We start from the raw sequence: 19,778 nt of genomic DNA on the forward strand, positions 1-19,778 counted from the left end.
TCTTTGACCTCGAGTCCCTTTTGTCACATGCTGCTTGAGGAAGTTGTCCTGCAACAGCTTAATAAATTCAGTTTCATTCTTCTCATGAGATTTTACTGCTACCCAATCAATATTTGGATAATTAAAGTCTCCCATTGTGATTACTCTTTTTGTGCCCATCGTCTCTTTGGTAGTGCATTTCTTCATCACTAGCAACTGATCCACCATGTCTGTAACAGCACCCTACTATGTAAATAATCTTGTTTGTTTACACCTCACACCAGATGGCTTCAAATTCACTGCCCTTGAAATACTGTTACTAGTACTACAGTGATAGTTCTCAACACTCACTGGATTCAAGTCATCTGATATCATTAGCAACATGACCCCCTCCTCTCCTATCCTGTCTATCCTTCCTAAAAATACTGTACCCTTTGCACTCAATATCAGTATGTGATTCTAATAGCCAGGTTTCACTAATGCCTACAATCTGAGGTACTAACATATTGACCAAGGCAACATTCCCTTTGTTTCTTATGCTCTTAGCTTTTGTATATAGACATAATAAGCTACTTGCATGTTCTTTTCTCTTGTCTGCATGACACAGTTGGACAAATTGCAGATCTCTGTTTTTCTGTAGTGCCTTATGCGTAGACATTTTTGCATGTTTGATGGGTCTGAACTTGGATGAACACAAAGTTGAAATTATTCTCTCCTCGTAATCATTTTCATGATAATGCCGATTCCCATCATTAGCACAACTATATAACATTGTCACTCTTACACTTATATTCTCACCATTCCTCCCATTAGTTTCCCTGACTCTTTGTTAGTCTCCTTCCAATTATTAGTTTTTCAAGACTCCCTCTTATACAAAACTAATCTTCCCTCAAATCACTCCACACATCCAAAAAAACTCATATCCATTCCTTCTACCCAGTATATGCATTGAATCATTTGCCATCATTGCCCTTCTTCTTAATTTATTTTTATCATATTAAGGCAACATACTATTTTCACTTTCTTACTCTTCTAACAACCCTTTCATGTCCTCTCTTATACGGAACTTATCCTTAGTTAAGTCATTAGTGTCTACTACAATTATGATCTCATTTATTTTATTTTCTGTTTTTGAATTGCATCTGCTATATTTTTAACTTTAGTGCCTGGAAAACTTAATGTTATAACTTGCTTATCAACAGATTTAATCAACAGTATTTATTGTTAAAGTAGTTACAACTTTTCTGTTATAAATACAAAACATTATCATTGGTTTAAATAAGAATTTTAAATATATTGTTGAAATTTAAACTAGCTATAAGATATCTGAATATACCTACAAATTGATCTAGTTTTTCTGCCTTTATCTTTCTGGTGTTAATACACTAAATTAAAAGTATTGGGGGGAGGAGTTATCCATATTGCAGATGAATAGCTATGTCATAATGTTTAGAAAAGGTAACAATAGAAGAAAAGAAAAGCAATGTACTAAAACCACTAATATGGACTAGTAGGAGAATTACAAAGGTCTGAATTACAAAGTCTAAATTCTAATGATATAATAACATTTTGTAGTCATCTATTAAATTGATACTGATATTAGTTGGCAACTGTAATTTGACTATGGTATTAGTTGTTAAATATTAACTTGTCACAAATGTTACAAAGGAAAAAAAATATGAATTTTGAATATTCAGAAAAATTTCAGAATATTCAAAATTTTATATTCAGAAAATATATTTACATTTTCACATAGTACCAAGAATATGGTTTTTTAAACCAAATGTTAAATGATATATTAAACATTAATAACTACAAATTGAATCAGATATAGATAATTCTTCTCAGTCATAAATATATTTTGTTGATTAAAGGATGTGTGTGTTGTATTGTAAAGGATTTGCTGTTTCACCATTTCTTGATATGTACCCTCAAGGGATATACAGGACACTGATAGTCAACATAATTAAGTTTTCATTATTATTAATTTTCTATCAACAGTTTTCTTCCAAATTAATTTATTATTTGCCAGGGCTCCAATATTATCAGCTTTTGTATTTAAGTTTTCTGAGACAGTACAACTCCGTCAACAACTTGGGCTTCCCTCTTATTCTTCTTTCTTCTGTTCTTGACTCAAACAACTGTTTTGCTACTTTTTCTTTCCTTTCCCATCTGTTTGTGACCATACTTTGAATCCCAATGAAGTCAAGTTCTTTTCTAATATCTTTGTTTTTAATATGGTACTTCACTTAAATAATTTTCCTCACAACTCTCGTGTGGTTTGCAGTCAGATCAACTTTTTTAATGGTGATATCCTTTACATGAGAGGCTGTTTGGCCTCTAATACAAGTACATTTGTATGAATTTGCATGGAAGGGAAATAAGAAATGTGTTAATATTTAATTTGAAGACCTGTAGATTGATTGCAAAATACAAAAGAGGGAAAATGTTCCAAAGGACATCTCCATTCATCTATTCATTGGACATTATCAGATGATGTATGGTCACTCAGATGATCGCTGATTTGCCACACCAGTCCTCACCAATGGTCCTGTTATGTGCTTTTCTGGAGATTTCTACTCTCAGATGATCAATCAGAGAGTAGAACCCTCCAAATGAGATGGATGGATGGCGTATCTTCCATACACATCATCCATCTCATTGACAGTCTATCCCTTCCTCTTTTCCCAGGAACTTTATCATTTGCTGCTGTTTTGAGAAGTCCTTCTTCCAACCTTTTAATGTGTCCAAAGTATTTCAACTTTCTTCTGTCAATGTCCTTAAAGAACCTTAAAGTTTTATTGATTCTTTCTGATGCCCATCCGTTTATCTACCTTTCAGTATAATGATATCCTCAACAAAAGAGGGAAACACCACATTTCAAAAACAGCTGTCCTTTTGTGACCATACTTTGAATCCCAATGAAGTCAAGTTCTTTTCTAATATCTTTGTTTTTAATATGGTACTTCACTTAAATAATTTTCCTCACAACTCTCGTGTGGTTTGCAGTCAGATCAACTCCCAGGAACTTTATCATTTGCTGCTGTTTTGAGAAGTCCTTCTTCCAACCTTTTAATGTGTCCAAAGTATTTCAACTTTCTTCTGTCAATGTCCTTAAAGAACCTTAAAGTTTTATTGATTCTTTCTGATGCCCATCCGTTTATCTACCTTTCAGTATAATGATATCCTCAACAAAAGAGGGAAACACCACATTTCAAAAACAGCTGTCCTTTTCCTATCAGACTTCTTTAGGTTTCATGTCGCTGTTGGAAAAACAGCTGCATCCAAAATCCTCAAATTTGTTCCTGTGGAGATAGATCCATTATTCCAGATTATAGATAAGTCTGGCTGTTGTTTTAGCCATTCCTAATCTTCTTCTGAATAGCAATTCTTCACATTAATAATGGATCCCAGGTACTTGAACTTACTGACTTCTAGAATTCTTTCTCCATTAAGGTACACTTGTTTCTCAGGAGCTTCCCTGTCTGTATTTCCTCTGAGAATCATAATCTTTGTCTTGCTAGGATTAAGTTGCAGTCCTCTGTTTTTACTGATCTCATTAACTTTGTCAAGAATTTGTTCTGGTTCTTCCTTGTCATTACAAAGGAGTAATCTGCAGTACACTGATTACTGATCAATTTATCACCTATCATAATTCTTGTCGTAAGCTCATTCAGTGCTGCTTGCATGATGTCCTCAACATTGATACTAAACAGGTGAGGAGAAAGTAGGCATCCATGCCTAACTCCTTTTCCAACCTAAAGAAAATCAGGTAATCCAACAACTGTTCTTGCCACGACTTCTTGCTCACTGTACAAGTTAGCTATCAACCTGCTAGTGTTTCGAGGAAGCCTGTTATTTTCATTACTTCCCACAGTTTCGCATGCTGAACAGTCAAAAGCTTTAGAGTAGTCTCTGAAACACATTACCACAGGTAGTCTAAATTCTTTGCTTTTCTATGATCTGTCTAAGGTGCCCTTACCCTTCCTAAAACCTGCTTGTTCCTCAGGCATCTCTTCCTCAACTTTGGCCTCAATCCTATTTAGAATGATCTTTAATAAAATCTTGCTTGCATGAGAGATTAAACTAATAGTTCTATAGTTCTTGCAATCCTTCATGTTTCCTTTCTTATGTAGTGGTATGAAACCGACTTCTTCCAGCATTTAAGCCCTGATCCTTTCTCCCATATTCTTGTAATCAATTCATGAAACTCTTATTCCTCCATCTCCTGTGGCCTTAATTAACTGTAATGGGATTCCATCAGCACTCAGGGACTTAATGCTGTTAAACTGTTTAACTGCTCTTTCAACCTCATCCTTAAGTGGAGGAGGTGGTTCCAAATTTAAATTTTTTTTGCAAGTGGACTCCTCCACATTTTCCTTATCCTCTAGTTCCTCACAGTATTCTTTCCATCTGTTTTTGATTTCTCAGTTCTTCTGTTAGTACTGCTCTATTCTTTGATGACATTCAATTTGTCATCATCTTGTGTTCTAAGTGTGTTCTAAGTCACTAAATAAATGAAAAATCCTTTTATAATTGTGCCTTCTCATCTGGAATTCTATCTCTTCATATTTATTAGTATAAAAATTTTCCTTGTCCTGCCTGATGGCTCTTCTCACTTCTGTATGTAACCTCTTATTTTCTTCATTCCCTGTGTCTCATTGTTTCTCCAACTGCCTTCTTTCGATTAGATCAACATTGAATCTTGATATCTATGTTGAAAGGACAAGTAGAGGGAATTAATTATTTTTCTTTTACTTAGTTTACTTTTTTATAATTTCTTTATAACTTTCTAATATCACTATGATAAAAAAAAAAAAGAATATTATTTTTTCCATAATAATAGATTCATATATTTAGGAAATGCATATATATGTAGCTTAAACTAGAATTAAAAAAAATAATAAATAACCTTCTCTGTATGAAACAAAGAGCTGAGTCTTTGACTGTCTTTATCTGTATCTGATTTTAATATCAGATTTAATGCCACTTTTCTTTATAATATGATACATATAGAAGATGAAGAATAACTGTAGATCATCTGCACCTTGTTTACAAATGATTTGACATAGCCGTAAAATTATTTGATTTATTCAGATATACTTAACAAGGTTTCTTAATTATTTCTTCTTTATCTATGACTGTTCTTTCCAAAGTTTCCCATTTTCCACTTTCAAGATTTTTTCCTATTGAACCTGGGCAACAACTTTTCGAAATCAAGAAATGCCACAAATAGGCTTTTACCAAATTCGCAGCATCTCTCCATCATACCACTTACAGATCAAATCAACATTGATCTCCTTTTTCTAAAACCAAACTGCTCTTCTTTTAGACCTTTCTCTATTTCATCTTATTTTTGGTGCAGTTATTATTATTGTTTGGGCACCTCTATGGAGTCTGAAGACTCATTGCAGGAGACCCAAACTATCTGCACAATCTATCATACCTCTCCTTGAACCCATTAACAGACAAAGCACTCACAACTGACTCTGGCCCATTCCACTCATTCACAACTCTCCATGCAAAAAATATAGTCCTCACACTCCTACTAACCCTACTTTTTATTCAACTTCCAGGGATGATCCCTTGTTCTGGCCCTTTAGCCAAGTGCTGAAACACTTCCCCTGCATCATTCCTATACAATCCTTTAAGCAACTTAAATCTATCATATCTCTTCTTTTTCTTCTGTCAACCAACTTCTGCAATCCACACACCCTCAATCTATTCTCATAGGCAACATTCCACACACACACACCACTCACAATCTTGATCGCTTACCTCTGAATCTTCTAATCTGCTTCCTCATCCTCAGGAGACTAGAGCACAGTATCTTCCATACACATCATCCATCTCATTGACAGTCTATCCCTTCCTCTTTTCCCAGGAACTTTATCATTTGCTGCTGTTTTGAGAAGTCCTTCTTCCAACCTTTTAATGTGTCCAAAGTATTTCAACTTTCTTCTGTCAATGTCCTTAAAGAACCTTAAAGTTTTATTGATTCTTTCTGATGCCCATCCGTTTATCTACCTTTCAGTATAATGATATCCTCAACAAAAGAGGGAAACACCACATTTCAAAAACAGCTGTCCTTTTGTGACCATACTTTGAATCCCAATGAAGTCAAGTTCTTTTCTAATATCTTTGTTTTTAATATGGTACTTCACTTAAATAATTTTCCTCACAACTCTCGTGTGGTTTGCAGTCAGATCAACTCCCAGGAACTTTATCATTTGCTGCTGTTTTGAGAAGTCCTTCTTCCAACCTTTTAATGTGTCCAAAGTATTTCAACTTTCTTCTGTCAATGTCCTTAAAGAACCTTAAAGTTTTATTGATTCTTTCTGATGCCCATCCGTTTATCTACCTTTCAGTATAATGATATCCTCAACAAAAGAGGGAAACACCACATTTCAAAAACAGCTGTCCTTTTCCTATCAGACTTCTTTAGGTTTCATGTCGCTGTTGGAAAAACAGCTGCATCCAAAATCCTCAAATTTGTTCCTGTGGAGATAGATCCATTATTCCAGATTATAGATAAGTCTGGCTGTTGTTTTAGCCATTCCTAATCTTCTTCTGAATAGCAATTCTTCACATTAATAATGGATCCCAGGTACTTGAACTTACTGACTTCTAGAATTCTTTCTCCATTAAGGTACACTTGTTTCTCAGGAGCTTCCCTGTCTGTATTTCCTCTGAGAATCATAATCTTTGTCTTGCTAGGATTAAGTTGCAGTCCTCTGTTTTTACTGATCTCATTAACTTTGTCAAGAATTTGTTCTGGTTCTTCCTTGTCATTACAAAGGAGTAATCTGCAGTACACTGATTACTGATCAATTTATCACCTATCATAATTCTTGTCGTAAGCTCATTCAGTGCTGCTTGCATGATGTCCTCAACATTGATACTAAACAGGTGAGGAGAAAGTAGGCATCCATGCCTAACTCCTTTTCCAACCTAAAGAAAATCAGGTAATCCAACAACTGTTCTTGCCACGACTTCTTGCTCACTGTACAAGTTAGCTATCAACCTGCTAGTGTTTCGAGGAAGCCTGTTATTTTCATTACTTCCCACAGTTTCGCATGCTGAACAGTCAAAAGCTTTAGAGTAGTCTCTGAAACACATTACCACAGGTAGTCTAAATTCTTTGCTTTTCTATGATCTGTCTAAGGTGCCCTTACCCTTCCTAAAACCTGCTTGTTCCTCAGGCATCTCTTCCTCAACTTTGGCCTCAATCCTATTTAGAATGATCTTTAATAAAATCTTGCTTGCATGAGAGATTAAACTAATAGTTCTATAGTTCTTGCAATCCTTCATGTTTCCTTTCTTATGTAGTGGTATGAAACCGACTTCTTCCAGCATTTAAGCCCTGATCCTTTCTCCCATATTCTTGTAATCAATTCATGAAACTCTTATTCCTCCATCTCCTGTGGCCTTAATTAACTGTAATGGGATTCCATCAGCACTCAGGGACTTAATGCTGTTAAACTGTTTAACTGCTCTTTCAACCTCATCCTTAAGTGGAGGAGGTGGTTCCAAATTTAAATTTTTTTTGCAAGTGGACTCCTCCACATTTTCCTTATCCTCTAGTTCCTCACAGTATTCTTTCCATCTGTTTTTGATTTCTCAGTTCTTCTGTTAGTACTGCTCTATTCTTTGATGACATTCAATTTGTCATCATCTTGTGTTCTAAGTGTGTTCTAAGTCACTAAATAAATGAAAAATCCTTTTATAATTGTGCCTTCTCATCTGGAATTCTATCTCTTCATATTTATTAGTATAAAAATTTTCCTTGTCCTGCCTGATGGCTCTTCTCACTTCTGTATGTAACCTCTTATTTTCTTCATTCCCTGTGTCTCATTGTTTCTCCAACTGCCTTCTTTCGATTAGATCAACATTGAATCTTGATATCTATGTTGAAAGGACAAGTAGAGGGAATTAATTATTTTTCTTTTACTTAGTTTACTTTTTTATAATTTCTTTATAACTTTCTAATATCACTATGATAAAAAAAAAAAAGAATATTATTTTTTCCATAATAATAGATTCATATATTTAGGAAATGCATATATATGTAGCTTAAACTAGAATTAAAAAAAATAATAAATAACCTTCTCTGTATGAAACAAAGAGCTGAGTCTTTGACTGTCTTTATCTGTATCTGATTTTAATATCAGATTTAATGCCACTTTTCTTTATAATATGATACATATAGAAGATGAAGAATAACTGTAGATCATCTGCACCTTGTTTACAAATGATTTGACATAGCCGTAAAATTATTTGATTTATTCAGATATACTTAACAAGGTTTCTTAATTATTTCTTCTTTATCTATGACTGTTCTTTCCAAAGTTTCCCATTTTCCACTTTCAAGATTTTTTCCTATTGAACCTGGGCAACAACTTTTCGAAATCAAGAAATGCCACAAATAGGCTTTTACCAAATTCGCAGCATCTCTCCATCATACCACTTACAGATCAAATCAACATTGATCTCCTTTTTCTAAAACCAAACTGCTCTTCTTTTAGACCTTTCTCTATTTCATCTTATTTTTGGTGCAGTTATTATTATTGTTTGGGCACCTCTATGGAGTCTGAAGACTCATTGCAGGAGACCCAAACTATCTGCACAATCTATCATACCTCTCCTTGAACCCATTAACAGACAAAGCACTCACAACTGACTCTGGCCCATTCCACTCATTCACAACTCTCCATGCAAAAAATATAGTCCTCACACTCCTACTAACCCTACTTTTTATTCAACTTCCAGGGATGATCCCTTGTTCTGGCCCTTTAGCCAAGTGCTGAAACACTTCCCCTGCATCATTCCTATACAATCCTTTAAGCAACTTAAATCTATCATATCTCTTCTTTTTCTTCTGTCAACCAACTTCTGCAATCCACACACCCTCAATCTATTCTCATAGGCAACATTCCACACACACACACCACTCACAATCTTGATCGCTTACCTCTGAATCTTCTAATCTGCTTCCTCATCCTCAGGAGACTAGAGCACAGTATCTTCCATACACATCATCCATCTCATTGACAGTCTATCCCTTCCTCTTTTCCCAGGAACTTTATCATTTGCTGCTGTTTTGAGAAGTCCTTCTTCCAACCTTTTAATGTGTCCAAAGTATTTCAACTTTCTTCTGTCAATGTCCTTAAAGAACCTTAAAGTTTTATTGATTCTTTCTGATGCCCATCCGTTTATCTACCTTTCAGTATAATGATATCCTCAACAAAAGAGGGAAACACCACATTTCAAAAACAGCTGTCCTTTTGTGACCATACTTTGAATCCCAATGAAGTCAAGTTCTTTTCTAATATCTTTGTTTTTAATATGGTACTTCACTTAAATAATTTTCCTCACAACTCTCGTGTGGTTTGCAGTCAGATCAACTCCCAGGAACTTTATCATTTGCTGCTGTTTTGAGAAGTCCTTCTTCCAACCTTTTAATGTGTCCAAAGTATTTCAACTTTCTTCTGTCAATGTCCTTAAAGAACCTTAAAGTTTTATTGATTCTTTCTGATGCCCATCCGTTTATCTACCTTTCAGTATAATGATATCCTCAACAAAAGAGGGAAACACCACATTTCAAAAACAGCTGTCCTTTTCCTATCAGACTTCTTTAGGTTTCATGTCGCTGTTGGAAAAACAGCTGCATCCAAAATCCTCAAATTTGTTCCTGTGGAGATAGATCCATTATTCCAGATTATAGATAAGTCTGGCTGTTGTTTTAGCCATTCCTAATCTTCTTCTGAATAGCAATTCTTCACATTAATAATGGATCCCAGGTACTTGAACTTACTGACTTCTAGAATTCTTTCTCCATTAAGGTACACTTGTTTCTCAGGAGCTTCCCTGTCTGTATTTCCTCTGAGAATCATAATCTTTGTCTTGCTAGGATTAAGTTGCAGTCCTCTGTTTTTACTGATCTCATTAACTTTGTCAAGAATTTGTTCTGGTTCTTCCTTGTCATTACAAAGGAGTAATCTGCAGTACACTGATTACTGATCAATTTATCACCTATCATAATTCTTGTCGTAAGCTCATTCAGTGCTGCTTGCATGATGTCCTCAACATTGATACTAAACAGGTGAGGAGAAAGTAGGCATCCATGCCTAACTCCTTTTCCAACCTAAAGAAAATCAGGTAATCCAACAACTGTTCTTGCCACGACTTCTTGCTCACTGTACAAGTTAGCTATCAACCTGCTAGTGTTTCGAGGAAGCCTGTTATTTTCATTACTTCCCACAGTTTCGCATGCTGAACAGTCAAAAGCTTTAGAGTAGTCTCTGAAACACATTACCACAGGTAGTCTAAATTCTTTGCTTTTCTATGATCTGTCTAAGGTGCCCTTACCCTTCCTAAAACCTGCTTGTTCCTCAGGCATCTCTTCCTCAACTTTGGCCTCAATCCTATTTAGAATGATCTTTAATAAAATCTTGCTTGCATGAGAGATTAAACTAATAGTTCTATAGTTCTTGCAATCCTTCATGTTTCCTTTCTTATGTAGTGGTATGAAACCGACTTCTTCCAGCATTTAAGCCCTGATCCTTTCTCCCATATTCTTGTAATCAATTCATGAAACTCTTATTCCTCCATCTCCTGTGGCCTTAATTAACTGTAATGGGATTCCATCAGCACTCAGGGACTTAATGCTGTTAAACTGTTTAACTGCTCTTTCAACCTCATCCTTAAGTGGAGGAGGTGGTTCCAAATTTAAATTTTTTTTGCAAGTGGACTCCTCCACATTTTCCTTATCCTCTAGTTCCTCACAGTATTCTTTCCATCTGTTTTTGATTTCTCAGTTCTTCTGTTAGTACTGCTCTATTCTTTGATGACATTCAATTTGTCATCATCTTGTGTTCTAAGTGTGTTCTAAGTCACTAAATAAATGAAAAATCCTTTTATAATTGTGCCTTCTCATCTGGAATTCTATCTCTTCATATTTATTAGTATAAAAATTTTCCTTGTCCTGCCTGATGGCTCTTCTCACTTCTGTATGTAACCTCTTATTTTCTTCATTCCCTGTGTCTCATTGTTTCTCCAACTGCCTTCTTTCGATTAGATCAACATTGAATCTTGATATCTATGTTGAAAGGACAAGTAGAGGGAATTAATTATTTTTCTTTTACTTAGTTTACTTTTTTATAATTTCTTTATAACTTTCTAATATCACTATGATAAAAAAAAAAAGAATATTATTTTTTCCATAATAATAGATTCATATATTTAGGAAATGCATATATATGTAGCTTAAACTAGAATTAAAAAAAATAATAAATAACCTTCTCTGTATGAAACAAAGAGCTGAGTCTTTGACTGTCTTTATCTGTATCTGATTTTAATATCAGATTTAATGCCACTTTTCTTTATAATATGATACATATAGAAGATGAAGAATAACTGTAGATCATCTGCACCTTGTTTACAAATGATTTGACATAGCCGTAAAATTATTTGATTTATTCAGATATACTTAACAAGGTTTCTTAATTATTTCTTCTTTATCTATGACTGTTCTTTCCAAAGTTTCCCATTTTCCACTTTCAAGATTTTTTCCTATTGAACCTGGGCAACAACTTTTCGAAATCAAGAAATGCCACAAATAGGCTTTTACCAAATTCGCAGCATCTCTCCATCATACCACTTACAGATCAAATCAACATTGATCTCCTTTTTCTAAAACCAAACTGCTCTTCTTTTAGACCTTTCTCTATTTCATCTTATTTTTGGTGCAGTTATTATTATTGTTTGGGCACCTCTATGGAGTCTGAAGACTCATTGCAGGAGACCCAAACTATCTGCACAATCTATCATACCTCTCCTTGAACCCATTAACAGACAAAGCACTCACAACTGACTCTGGCCCATTCCACTCATTCACAACTCTCCATGCAAAAAATATAGTCCTCACACTCCTACTAACCCTACTTTTTATTCAACTTCCAGGGATGATCCCTTGTTCTGGCCCTTTAGCCAAGTGCTGAAACACTTCCCCTGCATCATTCCTATACAATCCTTTAAGCAACTTAAATCTATCATATCTCTTCTTTTTCTTCTGTCAACCAACTTCTGCAATCCACACACCCTCAATCTATTCTCATAGGCAACATTCCACACACACACACCACTCACAATCTTGATCGCTTACCTCTGAATCTTCTAATCTGCTTCCTCATCCTCAGGAGACTAGAGCACAGTAATCCAGATGTGGACATATCAAGGTCTTATAAAGAAGAATAACAACTTCCTTATTTCTTCTTTTTAATGTTCTTCAATAGCCAAGTAATCTTATGGACTACCTTAGCAATATGTCCTCTAAGCTTTAACTCTCTGTCTACCACCACCCCTAAATCTCTAGCTTCGTATATTTCCTGCAGTACAGTTCCATCAAGATAATACACAGCTTAATCTATTTATCCCAAAATGCATAATTTTATATTTCTTGACATTAAATTGATAACCGTTCTCTTTTGCCCATACTGAAGCCTGTTTAAATCGCCTGCAAGCTCTACATCACCTTGATTAACTATTACTCTACTTAATTTTGCATCACCAGCAAACAACTGAATATTTCCTGTCACGTTATTTTCAATATAATTTATGTACTAATTGTATAAAAGCACTGAAATTTGCAGCACAACACTCATCACCTGTTTTTGCTTTGATTCTGCCCCTCCATATACCAACTTTTGATACCTGTCCAGCAGCCACCCTCTTATCCACACAATCAGTGCCATATCCATCCCCATTTGTTCTAATTTGCATAAAAGAGTTCTATGTGGTATTCTGTCAAATGCCTTTGCAAAATGGCTACATGATGTTTCAGCAGAAACAGTGTGTAGCCATTTCCTTTATTCAGCTTATGTTACTCTATTATAAAAAAGTTAGTGCATTATTAAGTCATGACCTGCCCTTCACAAAGCCATGTTATCCCTCATACAGTATCGTATTTTTATCCACCCATTCTTCAATTCTTTTTTTTTTTTAACCAATTTTTCCAATACTTTTATCACCACCACTCCTGAGATACTGATTGGTCTATAATTTGCTACTGCATGCTTAGAATCTCCCTTAAACAAGGGAATTAATTTGCCCTCTTTTCCACTTCCTTGGAACTCTACCAGAGCCAAGACTTTTAATTTAAGAGCCTAGTCAGAGGCATTGCAGTTCCCTTTCACATTCTCACAAAACTTGAGCTGATATCCCATCTAATTCCACAGCTGTATTTACATTGAGATTCTATAATATCCTAAGAACCTCCGATTCATCCACCTCTGTTCCCGCATTAGCATCTGTCACACATGTTAAAATAGTAACCTCATTAAGATAATAAATCCTTGCAAAGTGGTTACTCAGTTACTCAACTATTTTATCCTTCTGTTACCTCATGACCATCATCACTCATTAAGGTTAATCTTCCTTAGTAATTCTTCCTCTTATTTCCCATGTAATGAAACAACTCTTTGGGATTTTCTTTTGGCCTGCTTGGTAGATTTTTTCATAATCTGATTTTGCCTTTCTTGCCTGAGCCTTGTACTGTTCATGAGTTTGCTGGTCAGTCACCTTACTCTTTATATACCCTCCACAGCATTTTCTTCTTCTTCTGCAGCTCATGCTTAATGATATTACTCATCCATCTAACTCCAACCTGATTAACCCTCCTTATCTTAGGTATACAATTTAATATCGCTTCCTCTAGGTGACTCCTAGTCACCTATCATTACAAAAAATGTATATTTTTTGTAATGATAAGTTATATAATCTTACATTTGAATTGCAAAAGCTATCCATTGTTTCCCTTTTGAACTCTAATAGTGCGTTCTCCCACAATGCCAGCCTATCTTTTCATTCAGTATTCAGTTGCATGCCCAGTAATGAGACATACCACAACAAAACAGTCGAATATTTGATATTAGGTCTGATGTGCTAATCAATTCTTTGCATTCCTCACTGGCTATGTTAAGGTCTTCTTTTATTTATGTAGCTTTGTTTCTTAAGTGACTTGAGTAACATTTTTTCTCACTTTAAATATACAGATGAATAAATCATGTTTTCAAAATTCAAATTAAATAAATAATGGAACAGATTCAACTGTACGGGTGAAAAAAAACACTGTAATCTTAACTTGAGAAAGTAACTTAAATAAATGTATCTTCATATAAGGTAAGCATATAACAACTTTAAATTTTCTAGACAACAATAAATTTGAAGCAAAACTGGTAAGATAATCTTCTGGGACTTCATTTTTGTGCCATTTTTGCCAACCTTTCCTCACCCATTCTATTTAAGTGGCCATACCACCTTAGATTAGCTCTGCTTACACATTCTTGAATACTAATATGTCAAGTTCCTTTCTAATATCTTAATTTTTAATATGATTGTGCCATTGATGCCATTGGTTCACTCTCCTTAATTTTTCTCAGAACCTTCATATCTGTGGTCTCTAGTCTTTGATCAAGTGCTTTATTTGTATTTACAACAATAGTGGAGAATTTGATTTCAGCTTTTGAAAGGAAAATCCTTAGAGAAATTTGGCCCATTGATGAATGATAATGGCTTCAGAAGGATCAGATATAACCATGAGTTAATTGATTTTTATAAAGAACCCATGATATTTAGTATAATCAAGTTCAGAAAGTTGCAGTGGGCAGGACATGTTTTTCTTACAGGAGGTGAGTTTTCCTAAGAAGATAATAAATAATAAAATTCTTAGTAAAAGACCAAAAGGAAAACCTAGAGCAAGATGGATAGACACCAGTAATCAAGATATTGTTATCATATTATAATGTCGGAGAGGTAAAGTTTTGGACAGACAGGGCTGCGAATAACGAAGCCAAGGCTTGATTTAGGCTGTAGAGCCCTAATATAATAAGAAGAAACTCATAGTATCCTGTATCCTCCTTGAAGGTATATTTCAGTAAGCATGATGATAATTTTTGATGGTAGATATATTGCTTTTCTATATTTATAATTACTACAGTATAAATATATCAATATCTGAATTGTGTCATGACATTGTGTCTTTGTTAATTGAAATTTTTACAGAAATCACTACATTCCCCCTCTTTTTTCTTTTCTTTTCTAGAGGAGATCAGCATCCCTCTCTCCTGCTCGGGCTGCTTCTCCTTTCAATAGCATTGGTTCCATTATTCCACAGAATGAATGTTCCAATAGCAGTTGGGCAGAAGTGGAAGTATATATGATTGGCTCTTTTCAGATGTTTCCCCTAACACCTGCTATGCAGCAAAGATTTATTTTACAATATCTGACACCAATGGGAGAATATCAAGAGGTAAATATGTATGTATATATATAATTCTGCATATTTCTTACAAAGAAATATGAAATTAATTAATAGAGATAAGCTCATAAGAGTAATAATAATATCATTTTTGAATTAATAAAATGAAAAACTTTATAATAAATATCAAAACAAGAAATCATCTTTGTTTTGTTAATACCAATTTGCAGTTGCTGATTTGCACTTACATGTGCATTCATGAAATTGAATTAATTTTTTTAAGTTTGCAGTCATATTACATTTTGCTGTCGGTATTACACACTGATTTCAATTTTCTTTTTTTACATGGAGACCATTTTTGTCTCAAAAAGGGAAAACATTTAGTTTTTTTTCTGTAGTAGTTTTATACAGACTTTTTTTGTAACTTTTCTGATTAGAAGCAGGAAAGTACACATGGTATCATTACCAAAGGTCAGCTATACATGGTCCCGAACAATATTTTGTCTTTTCCTTTTTTTTTTTTGTAAAAATATTTATTAATGGAAGTGGCAACTGTTTGCATTTTGTGATTCCATTAAGATTTGAATTGTGCATATGTTATATGAAGTTCAACTGTTCGTTAACATGTTAAGGTTGTAGTTGCTGTTACATTTGAATATGACAAACATGTTCTACTATAGTATCATTATTTTATTAACTTCAAAAAAAAAAAAGGCTCAATACAACTGTGAGTACTAAACATGCTTTTTTCTGCATTGTAAAAAATTATTTAATATTGATAAATAAATTATTATAAATATTATTTCGAAAATTTTCCTCGTTACTCCTCTAAATGAATATTAATTATTATGGCTGTTTTGCCTATTTTTATTTAGGAGTACCCGTTGTATAATGTCAGCTTTCTACTCAATTTATTCTATCCACTAGAATACAGATAATCTGCATTCTTTCCCCAAACCCTGAATCTTTTCTTAACTTACTCTCCTTCCAAATATACTGTAGTTATCAACTGTCTTGGTAACTCACATCACAACCTTGTCATTGTTTCCTTTTCTATGGAACATGCTTCATTAGTCATATGGAGATCATATCCTCTTGCTCCAGTGGTGCCTAATGACCTTTGCTATGTCTAATGGCCGTTTCTCATGGTTCAAACACATATGAATAGAATAGTTGAAAGAATCCTAGCTGAAATTATTGCATTTATCTTCCACTTCCCCTGACCACTTATCCAAGTCATGGTTCTTCTTGCCAAAACAGTTAAAAAATTTGATATATCTCAAATGGCTGAAGTCAAAAAAGCTCTAGCTTTACACTCACCCTACACTGCAGCTTGTGACATCTGTCAAAAACAATCAAGAAATCTAAATCCAACTTGAAAGGATCAAATACAAGAAACTTCTTTGCTAATCTGGTCCCTCACTACAGCTATATGGTACCCAGATAGTACCATTTTAATATTTGTATGTGATGTCAGATTTTTCTCACAAGCAAGATCTTGCTTCACTTCCCATTGCTATTGATAATATATCACTCATGTTGGAGGTTTAATGGAGTATTGACAGTGCTCCATTAAACATGATGTCATCCCAGCACTTAAGCCTTAACACAAAGATAATATCTCAATCTCCAGATCTGATCAGATTTCTTTTATATGCTTACATCGCTAGCCTTTTCTGGCATAAACATCACATCCATCTAATTATAAGGCTGACTTCCTAGCATCAGTCTCCTCCAACACTTCACTTCGTATAGATGATGACCAAGACAAATCATTTTCCACTTTATCAAGAACTTCTTATTGCACGTTTCCTCTGATCTCTCACCAGAAAGATCAGAGGAAGAACTCTTAATTTGGATACCTACAAACAAGTCTCCTGGTCCAAATGGTACCCACTCTCCAACTCCAACAAAATTCAACCTATAATAATCATCTGCTTTCAAAGCCCAGGTTCAACTGAAAATATATCAAAGCATTTGAAGAAAAAAAAAATTCAGCTTATTGCATGTGACTCACATCAAGAACTCCAGTGTCATACTCTGCCTATATTTGGATCATCAGACTTTACAAAGTCTAACAACAGAAAACTTGCATCCTGTCCAAATGGAAGCTGTGCCTTCTAGTCTCTTGCTAATGGCCATTGGATGCAACTTCTGCTCTCTCTTGTGCTTCCACCTCCCTCTCTCTCTCATCCTGATGGCAGCACTATTACTTCACTCAAAGATAAAGTTGACCTTCTGCCATCACTCTTTTCCTCAAACTCCTGCATAGACAGTTAAGGGAAATCATCTCCTACCATACCGGAATCCAAGCATCACATGCTTCTTATAGTTTTTTTAACAAAAATACACCAGAAAACTACTAAATAACTTGGCTAGTGAAAAAGTCTCCTGGTGCTGATGACATCTCTCAAATTGTTCTCAAACATTGTGCTTCAGAGCTAACACCTATCCTGTATCATCTCTGTAATTTATTATACATATGTGGTACTGTTGGATTCTGATTATGTAGAGATTAGAGTAATTATTATTTGGTTCAGAATCCAACATGATCTTCCATCATAAAGGCTAGACTTGTAAACATTATTTAATGTAAATAACTTATTTTATAATTTAATATTCATATAACTACCTTAATTTTGTCTAATATTTAATTATTTAATCAAAGATATGTATTAATAATGAAAAGACTGTATTAAATATTATTAAGCTATTTTAATTATTACTATCTTAATATTATAAGAACTTGTATTTGATAATTTAACTGCGCATTAATTGAAATGTTAATATTCTCTATTTATTCCTATTTGTAGAAATTTAACGTTATGCAATAGCTCAATTTTATTATATTTTGTTTGGTTGTCATGGAGACGTATGTAAGTGAGCGAGCATGAGTTTGGAACAGTACGTGGGAGAAGGTTTATTGAAAAGAGTTTTAGTTAAAGAGATCACGAGAACAATTTAGGTGGTAAGAACGGATATATAAGCGATGAACGCTGCAAATATAGTCGAGGGAGAGAAAAAAAAGAGAGATTGGCATTCGGTTGGAATCGGAGCATTCAGCATTCGGGAAATCAGAGTGAGATATTAGAGAGTCAGCAAGCAGCTAATTTAAGTCTACTAGTCGAGAAGCAGTTAGCTAATAAGTTGTAGAATAACAATTATAGCTACGGAAAACAGCTGAGAGACTATTAAATAGACTAGCGATACTTGAGTTGAGATTTAGTTTCAGCGCCGACCTTTCAAGGACACACAGAATCTTGAAATAAAGCACAGAGTTACTAGAGAATAGTAGAGGCTGTAAAGTTGAAGTTTAAGGATAGCTGTGTTTAGAATTATAGTGACTAAAGAATTAATTGAATGCAGGAAGAATGAACAACTGTGCATATAAAACCTCAAGTTAAGAATTATTGTGTGTTGCCTTAATTCATGAGTGATCAGTAGTACTTCATGCAAGAACGTTTGTTTATGTGAATAGTGACCGATGATTAATTCAGTTATTGCTTAGAAGATTTATTTAATGAGCTGTATACTGTTTAAGTGTTTACAGTTATAAAAAGTGTTTACGTATAAGTAGATGAAGAAAAAAGATTATCAGTAAGATTATTCCAACCTTCAATACTTCTATAGAGAGAAGTGTGTGAGTTTCATCCTAGAATTTCCTTATACTAACAGTAACTATTGCAGAGAATTAGCTGAAGTGTAAAATTAAAAGTGTTTGTTTGTGAAGAGGTGTTACTGCAATTTTATTGTATTTGAAACTTAAAGAACTATGAGATATTGTTGTGAGTGATCAGTAAGGAACTTTATTAAATTGTTAAAAAGAACTGTGTGAAGACTGTACTAGAGATAACAGATTTACCATTGTCTGAGTTTGTATGATTGTACTTATCAGAGAAGCTAAAATGTTTATGATATCTTAATTACTGATTTGAACTTAAGTGTAAAATTTGTGATTCTAAAATTAAATTGTTTTTGTTAATCAAAAGTTGTATATTGCCTGAATCTCTTTTACTGCACCATTCATAAAATATTCGAACCAAAGCGGTTAAATTAAGTAAGTCAGATATACTCGGCCAGTATATATAATAACAACATATAAAGGAAAGGTAGTTCAGAGCTGGTTTTTCTTCAATTCTTGAACTAATTCAGATATAAAGTGGCGCAGTCTTTAAATATAAATTTTCTTTATATTTGAATTAGAAATCAACTTGCAACCTATCAACTAGTTAAGAACATCTTAATAACTATATATCGGATCCAAAGTATAGATTGAGAAGAAGTAGGATCCAACAGTACTTATCTCAATGCATAGAAGCAGTCACATATCCACCCTATCCCAAAAAAGGGCGGTAGAAGTCTACCGTCAAACTACCGATCAATTGCTATCACCTCTGTTCTCTCCAAAATAATGGAGAAAGTCATCAATAGTTAACTCCTCCACTACTTAGAGACCCACCCATTAATCAGTGACCACCAGTACAATTCCACCATTCAAGATCCACAGCTGATCATGTAAATCAATATTTAAGGCACTACTTGT

At 34.3% G+C, this 19,778-nt stretch overlaps 1 protein-coding gene across 2 annotated transcripts in view; it reads left to right on the top strand.

The window, feature by feature from the left end:
• The window catches only part of mahj (LisH and WD40 domain-containing protein mahjong), a 490,280-nt gene that overhangs the window by 135,507 nt on the left and 334,995 nt on the right, over nt 1-19,778 (top strand). For both annotated transcript variants that reach the window (XM_090400879.1, XM_090400880.1), the window contains exon 10: nt 15,080-15,286. In XM_090400879.1, the coding sequence (XP_090257005.1) occupies nt 15,080-15,286 (207 nt within the window). The remainder of the gene's footprint in view (nt 1-15,079; nt 15,287-19,778) is intronic.

This window comes from Typopeltis vanoorti, chromosome 11 (genome assembly GCF_054136105.1).
Source record: "Typopeltis vanoorti isolate ZY-2024b chromosome 11, IOZ_Tvanoo_1.0, whole genome shotgun sequence".
NCBI lineage: Eukaryota > Metazoa > Arthropoda > Arachnida > Uropygi > Thelyphonidae > Typopeltis > Typopeltis vanoorti.